The 8,540-nt window shown below is 34.3% G+C and overlaps 1 protein-coding gene across 1 annotated transcript; it reads right to left on the bottom strand.

The window, feature by feature from the left end:
- Nucleotides 1-4,880: 4,880 nt before the first annotated feature.
- Nucleotides 4,881-8,402, bottom strand: LOC126900301 (uncharacterized). The gene has a single exon (XM_050675966.1). The coding sequence runs from the start codon at nt 8,400-8,402 to the stop codon at nt 4,881-4,883; it is 3,522 nt and encodes a 1,173-aa protein (XP_050531923.1).
- Between the last annotated feature and the right edge of the window lie 138 nt (nt 8,403-8,540).

Raw genomic sequence — 8,540 nt, 5'->3', positions numbered from 1 at the left:
CTAACAGATATTGGCTATCATACTCATCTAAACTTAATTCAATTGTTTCCCATGTATGTTTTTTCTGAACATAATAAACACAAAACTGTAACAATATGAACTTGATTGCCAATAACTGGCATTTGTATCCTATGTCCCTTTTAATGTTTACTTGATTATAATAAAATATGAACTTTTTGACCATTCGTTTATTTAGGTAAATTAGACTAAAATTTTTATAGAAATGGATATAAATTCGCTAAATTTCTGGTAGAATAAAAATGTAAATTGTGTAGACAAAACCTCCCAACCAAACAACTATGGTTGCAAGCTATATTTTAATAAAAATGATGTGCTTGAATGAGCTTTGGAAATTTTACTTTTTATAAATAAAATTGATATTGAAGAAAGAAGAGGTAAGTGAAGACCAAAAAAGAGATGGAGAGATGTTATTAAATGCAATATGATGTGGGAGATCGTGTCAAGTGGAAATTTAGGATAAGGTTAGCCAACCCCTAGTATTTTGGATTAGGGCGAGGAAAAAGAAGACTGATTAAATTTGATACCGATAGAATTGATATTAGTCATATAAGTATATAATTATACTTAAAAACCCAACACAGTGGAACACGACACAGTTGGTACAATTTTAGATGATATCTCACGATGATTAATATAACTATCATAAAAAAAAAAACCCAGCACAAGGGGGTCGCGGCACAGTGGTGACGTGGTATAGATGGATCAAGTATTATGATATCCGACAGTGATTAAAATCACAAAAAAAAAAATAACGCTTCGATGCAAATCTTTAGATACTGTTTTATTTTAAAAAATTGGTGGACTATTCCAAAAGCTACATGATCTGCTAGTTCATTATTAATATCCTAATTAAGATAAAGTATGTCGAATGAAAAAAGGATTATTAAAAAATATTATTTCTCATAAAAAAATAAGTTGATCCATACACTTTTCAATATATTATAGTATTATAAAGTTAAAAATGAAAAAAATAAAATTGAGAATTTTCACACAATAATAGCATTTGGTAGCCATTTTCACCATAAAGGCAAAATAAAGTCTGAAATTTTTTTTTTGCATAGTAAAGTAAATTACATAAGCTTTAATTTAAGATATATATAAAAGTGTCAGACCTTCCGGAACACTTTCAAAATTTAAGTTGAAAAAGTTCTACTTTCTACATGCATTTTTTAGATTTGAACCCCCCTCGTATATAGGGAAATGGTCCGATTTAAAAAAACAGTATGTCAAATGAAAGATGTATATGAATACTACTCCTCATAAAAACTGCAATAACTTATTCAAAAATGATCATATCATTATAATTATTTTTTTTTTTATAGATGCATGATATCATTACCTTTTATTTGGTATATTTTTTTTATAAATCTGACCATAGACCTGCCCACAGGGGGGGATTTGTAATGACAACTTTTTCACAAAAAATTAATTTTTTAACTTGACTTTTGAAAATGTTCCGGAAAGTCTAACACTTTTATATATATCTTAAATTGAAGCTAATGTAATGTTCTTTATTAAGCAAAAAAAAAATTTCAGACTTTATTTTATCTTCACGCTGAAAATGGCTACCAAATGCTATTTTTGTGTGAAAATTTTCGATTTTGTATTTTACATTTTTAACTTTATTATGCTATAACTTTTTGAAAAATGTATGGATCAGTACAATTTTTTTATGAGGAGTAGTATTCATATAGATCTTTCATTTGACATACTGTTTTTTTAAATCGGACCATTTCCCTATATACGAGGGGGGTTCAAATCTAAAAAATGCAAGTAGAAAGTAGAAATTTTTCAACTTAAATTTTGAAAGTGTTCCGGAAGGTCTGACACTTTTATATATATCTTAAATTGAAGCTTATGTAATATACTTTAATTTGAAAAAAAAAAATTTGACCTCTGGACTTGTCTTCGCGGCGAAAATGGCTACCGAATGCTATTTTCGTGTGAAACTTCTCGATTTTATTATTTATATTATATTTAACTTTATAATGCTATAACTTATTGAAAAGTTTATGGATCCACACAATTTTTTTATGAGAAATAATATTTTTTAATAAACCCTTTTTCATTCGACATACTTTATCTTAATCGAGATATTAATAAGGAACCAGCAGATCAAGTAGCTTTTGGAATAAAACACCAATTTTTTTAAAATTAAACACTATCTAAAGATTTGCATCGAAGCGTTTTTTTTTTATAGTGATTTTAATCACTGTCAGATATCATTATACTTGATCCATCTATACCACGTCACCACTGTGCCGCGACCCCTTTGTGCTGGGTTTTTTTTTTATGATAGTTATATTAATCATCGTGAGATATCATCTAAAATTGTACCAACTGAGTCGTGTTCCACTGTGTTGGGTTTTTAAGTATAATTATATACTTATATGACTAATATCAATTCTATCGGTATCAAATTTAATCAGTTTAAACTGATTAAAATTAATATCTTCTCAGCTTCGCATCGAAGCTAAAATGAATGTTAAAGGAAGAAGAGGTAAGTGAAGACCAAAAAAGAGATGGAAGGATATTATTAATTGCGATATAAGGAAGGCTGATGTGGGAGATGTGTCAAGTGGAAGTTTAGGATAAGGGTAGCCGACCCCAAGTAGTTGGAATTAAGTCGAGGAAGAAGAAGAAGAAGAAGAAGAAGACTCATATAAAAGGAAAATACAACAATAACTGACCACACAATCAACGGTACAAATATTAATAAAAACAACAATACTAATGAATACTCATAAAAATGACAATGTCTAACGTAGTACAATATAGTAATAATAACAATTTTACTGCGCAATGATCGTACGTTGACTTCTTATCGGAGTTCAAACTTTAATATCTTGCGTTACCTGTTTCTCTCGTCTATTTTCGCTAACAAACCAAATACGCTTTTTCTTTTTGAGCTGAAAGTTGCGAAATTTAAAAAAACCGACAAAGTAATAACGTAAACCTAAAAATACTAATGTTTACACCAAAAAAAATGGAAAAACATACATGTACTATATGAAAAACATAAAGAATTTAAATCAAAAAACTTCTTTTTTTTTTTTTACTTTACTTATTTTAAGGAAATAATAATAAGAATAAAGTCACATATTACCGATCCAAAACGAAAATAACTACTAAGGGCTTTCACATGTCTCAAATACAAAAAAACACGCTACTGCTACCAAATGTTATGCCACCGACTCGTTAAACCTCTGGGCCGGGGCATTCAGTATTTTCACCTTATGGATACGACTTGAATCTTAAGAAACTAAATGTAATGACAATACTTTTCAATATTAACAGAATAAATGTAAATTTATTATCGTTAATCACAATATTACATAAATTACTATACCGATATTACAACACAAATTAAATATAATATATTTAATTTATGTAACTATATATATATATATATATTATATATATAGTTTATATGCAACCTGATTAGTTCATTTGTCCGTCCTTACAAAAGGAAAACGAACGTTCTCCATGACATGGACCAGCGGATGGACATCCAAAATTTCTTTTTGTTACCAAAACCATTATCACGGTTCAGCTGTGGGCCCTCAAGTTGAGGCACTCCACTATACGTCATAGGATTGTTCACGTAGCGCTAGACTCGCTCGTCGTATACACACGCACTACAATTTATATTGTGTTAATAGCTGGTGCGCAAGTGGCGCTGCATTTGATCGGCGGCCAAACACAAATTTTGCAGTAAGAAAAGGTTTAATAATTAAGAGCACAATGTTCCCACGTAAAGATATATACAAATATACTTGAGTGTCGTCGGATGGGAGACACAAGAACCATATTGAAAGGGCTACTGGTCTCGCAAGGCCTTAACTGGTAAAAGAACAGAAACAATTTTTCCTATAATGACAGATGAATATTAATAAAAAAATATATTATAACATTAAACTATACATAATCTTAACAGTTAATAAACATTTAACAACATTTATATTTAATTTCTCAAGGAATATATTAAATGACTTAAATCTCAATTCACCAAAATTATAAATGTATATAAATATAGATATAGATATAATATATTATTATAACTTGCCAATAGAAAAGAACAAGTTATTTACATCAATAAATACTTATACATAAGTGGCTGAGGAACACATTTATGGTTTGACTTCTTTTATTTAATTTAGCAATTTTTACTTGAGATGATGTTGCTGTGAGGCACACACATTCCGACATAAATGAGCAACCACAATTGACCGAGAACAAAATCCACACAACGGGATTATTCAGAAGAACATATTTCTTCTAGACACATGTATCTGAGTAGCCCACAATTGGCTTAGAACAACAAATCCACATAAAAGGATTTATTCAAAAGAACCTATTTCTTCTAGACACATGTAGATTCATAACCATAAAAAAAAGGTATCAGTCTTTTATCACAAAAGGACAACATGAAAAATGTGATAGCCTTCCACAGTGTCGCCCTATTCTGCGGCGCGAACATCATCCCCCCGTCTAAAATAGTTTAGACGATCATTGGCGCCGTTGAATTGAGGTCTGAAACAATAGTGCCAGACGGAGTGGAAGCAGGCTTAAAATTGCAATAAAATTTAACAGAATTTCAACAAGGTAAAAGTTGCAATAAAAAAAGTAACATAATTCATTTTAAACATTAAAAAATATAAAAATATATAAAAATAAAAATCACAATGGATTGCCAATTATAGGAACATATACAACATACTTAAGTAAAATGTTTTACAAACAAAATTTTAATAAAAAACATAAAACATGAAAATTAATGAATTATTTATAATCAGTCTTAATAATACTCAACCTTAACATCAGGCAGCAATGGATGGCATGACGAGATGACATTAACATTAGTCGGCTGGCAGAGGAACAACCTTGACCACTGGTCGTGTAACTATTCCCACTTGAGTTCTAAGCTGAACTACCCTAACTACCCCATCTTGCCCAGGATGGGTACTAATTATGCGACCCAGTCGCCATTGTAAAGGAGGGGTATGATCCTCTTTAATGATAACCATATCATTCACCTTTAAATTAGGAGTATCCATCCCCCATTTACTTCTAAGCTGCAGAGTGTTGAGATATTCGTGAGACCACTGTCGCCAAAATGATTGATGGCACTGTCGAAGCAGTGTCCATCGTTTAATCAAACCAACAGAACTTTTACTAACATCAAGCTCAGGGACAGCTAATAAAGGTTCACCTATTAGAAAATGCCCAGGAGTGAGACACTGTAAATCATGGGGGTCACTAGACAGAGGTGATAGAGGCCTAGAATTTAATATTGACTCTATGCGTATAATGATGGTAGTAAACTCTTCATAAGAAAAAACATGATTACCCATACATTTAAACAATAAAGATTTTGCGGACTTCACTGCTGCTTCCCAGATACCACCAAAGTGCGGGGCATTTGGAGGATTAAAATGCCAAACACTAGGAACTGCCTTGGCCAATGCTGCACGATTCTTCTCAGAGCTAACTATCATCTTCAACTGACGTTCAGCACCAACAAAATTTGTTCCATTGTCTGAATAAATGTCTGATGGATAACCTCGACGTCCAACGAAGCGATCAAGTGCTGCAAGAAAAGCTTCAGTCGATAGTTCAGTAACCACTTCAATATGCACTGCTTTTACACTCATGCAAACAAATATAGCAATATAAATTTTGAACAAACGTGACTTACGAAGGCTGGTTTCTTTCATAGAAAATGGTCCAGCATAATCAATGCCGACATGACTAAAAGGTCTACTCTGTTGTACGCGGCATGCAGGGAGATCACCCATCTTAGGTTGAACGTTAGTAGCTGACATTCTAATACACACTACACATTTTGATATAAGTCTACGAATGACCTGTTTAATTGAAATAATCCAAAATCGGCGGGAAATCATAGATATCAATAGTTTACCTCCAGAATGACAAGTAATTTCATGCCAATAACGACACAATAAGAACGCCAAGTGCGATTCTTTTGCCAACAAAATAGGGTGTTTTCTAGAATGACTAATATTAGCATGTCTTATACGACCTCCAACTCGTATAACTCCAGAGTCGTCTAAAAAAGGTGCTAATTTAGATAAATAACGGTTTTTGATTGACAATTGATTGTGCAATTCTTGGATTAACTGAGCAAAATAGTATCTTTGAGAAACCTTAACCAATGCCATGAGTGCCTCTTCTAATTCCTTTTGACTCAAGATCGCCGATGAATAATGATGACAATTGCAACGTTTGTAAAATCGCAAAATCCAAGCCATCCTACGAATAGATTGAGTATAAGATGACCACTGAACTAACCACTCCTCTTCTGATTGTGCAACTAACACCACAGTGGTACTCTGAACTACTTCTGGTAATTCTGCAACATTAATACAAGGAAAAGTACATTCCCATTGAGCTGACGGACATCTTAAAAACTCGGGACCCTGCCAATACAAAGAACAAAATACTAACTCAGAGGGCAACATTCCACGGGATGCACAATCTGCTGGGTTCATCTGAGTCGGCACATATAACCAAATACATTCAGGTACTAAGGACCGGACTTGTCCAATTCGGTTTGTGACAAAAATTTTAAATTTAACTTGAGGCGTTGTTAACCAAGAGAGAACTATAGTAGAATCAGTCCAAGCAAATATCTCCTTGATTACAAACCGATCACTCAAAATTGTCTTACATCTAGCCAGCCAACGAGCCAATAATGCAGCTGCACATAACTCAAGCCGTGGGACTGACATAGACTTTATAGGAGCTAATTTCGTCTTACCTCCAAGAAAATATACATGCACAATACTATCATCGTCCACCACACGTAGGTAGGCAAGAGCCGCATAACCTTTCAATGACGCATCACTAAAACCAAGTAGTTGGACACGGGCATTAGGTGGTGCAATAATTGAACGAGGAATTTTGACATCTGAAAAAGACGGTAATTGACTGACAAAGGATAACCATTGACGTTGAATCTCCGCTGGTAAAGCATCGTCCCAGCCACATTTCTCCTTCCACAACAGCTGCATAATTGATTTCGCCAACAAAATACTGGGGGCGAGAAAACCCAACGGGTCAAATAGTCGAGCGACTGACGAAAGCACTCCACGTTTTGTCATGATATTTTCAGACAGTTTGGTAATATAAGAAAATTCATCTTTTACCGGATTCCATACCATTCCAAGGATATTCAACAGTCCAGGAACCTCTTCTGCAAACTCGGTGGCTCCGAGAGTTCTATCTTCTTTAGGAATCTGGTTACTTAAAACTGAACAATTAGTCGCCCATTTCTTCAACTCAAACCCAACTTGACCCAAAACCGCGGTGAGATCTCGCTGCAGGTTGAGTACCTCTTCTAAACTATCCGCTCCAGAGCATATGTCATCAACATATGTATGAGCACGGAGAGCAAGCTGAACAGCAGGAAATTCAATAGCCTTATTGGCAACTTCGTGGAGCACACGAATGGCCAAATAAGGGGCACTTGTCACACCATAAGTTACTGTTGATAATTCAAATTCTTTAAGATCACATTCTGGTGAATCACGCCACAGGATATGTTGGAAACTTTGATGCTCAGGCAACACATTAATCTGACGATACATTTTACAGATATCGGATGAAAACACATACTTATAGGTTCGGAATAGAGCCAACACATTGACAATATCAGATTGTAACTTAGGACCTGGAAATAAGCAATCATTAAGTGAATATCCACTTGGTGCACGTGCTGACGCATCAAAAACAACTCTTAGCCTTATATCCTGACCGTCCAGTCCGGGTTTGACAACCGCGTGATGTGGTATATAGTAGTCACCAACTTTAGAAGTCTCATGCATGTGACCAAGCGATTCATACTCACGCATAAAGGACCGATAAGCTTCAGCTAACGTTTCATTTGAACACAAACGTTTCTCTAAATTTTCAAAACGTTTCAATGCCATCTTGCGAGAACCTTTCAACAGAGACTTGGAATTAGAATGACGAAAAGGCAAAGGAACACAATAACGCCCACAATCGTCAATGTTCATATTTTTCTGAATAATGGCCTCACAGTTATCGTCTTCAGTCACAGGAGGACCACAGGTTTCAGGTTCTTCAACCTCCCAAAATCGAGAGACCAATTCTTCCAATGACACTGACAAAGAAGCCACACAAACTTGCGGTGCATTCAAATTACTTGCTACACCAACAGAGCCAATTATCACCCATCCAAAAATGGAACTAAAAGCTGCAGGTAAAGAAATGCCCAAAGATACTTGCTTACCATCCATGACAAGCGGATACACATCAGCACCTAATAAAACATCTATACTGGAACTAACATCAAAAGTTGGATCAGCTAAGACAAGATGTTCAACACGTTTCTTCATATCAACAGGTATGGGACGTCTAGGAATATCACAGGTAATAGATGGTAAAATCCAGGCTTGCACTGAAATAGATGGATCATCTGAGTGCCTAGGAGTGACATCACACTTCAAAATACCTTGTACTTGTGGAACCGATAC

Source organism: Daktulosphaira vitifoliae, unplaced genomic scaffold, assembly GCF_025091365.1.
Source record: "Daktulosphaira vitifoliae isolate Bord-2020 unplaced genomic scaffold, ASM2509136v1 Scaffold_1, whole genome shotgun sequence".
Lineage (NCBI taxonomy): Eukaryota > Metazoa > Arthropoda > Insecta > Hemiptera > Phylloxeridae > Daktulosphaira > Daktulosphaira vitifoliae.
Note: the sequence above shows the minus strand (reverse complement) of the source record. Positions and strands in the feature narration are given on the sequence as shown.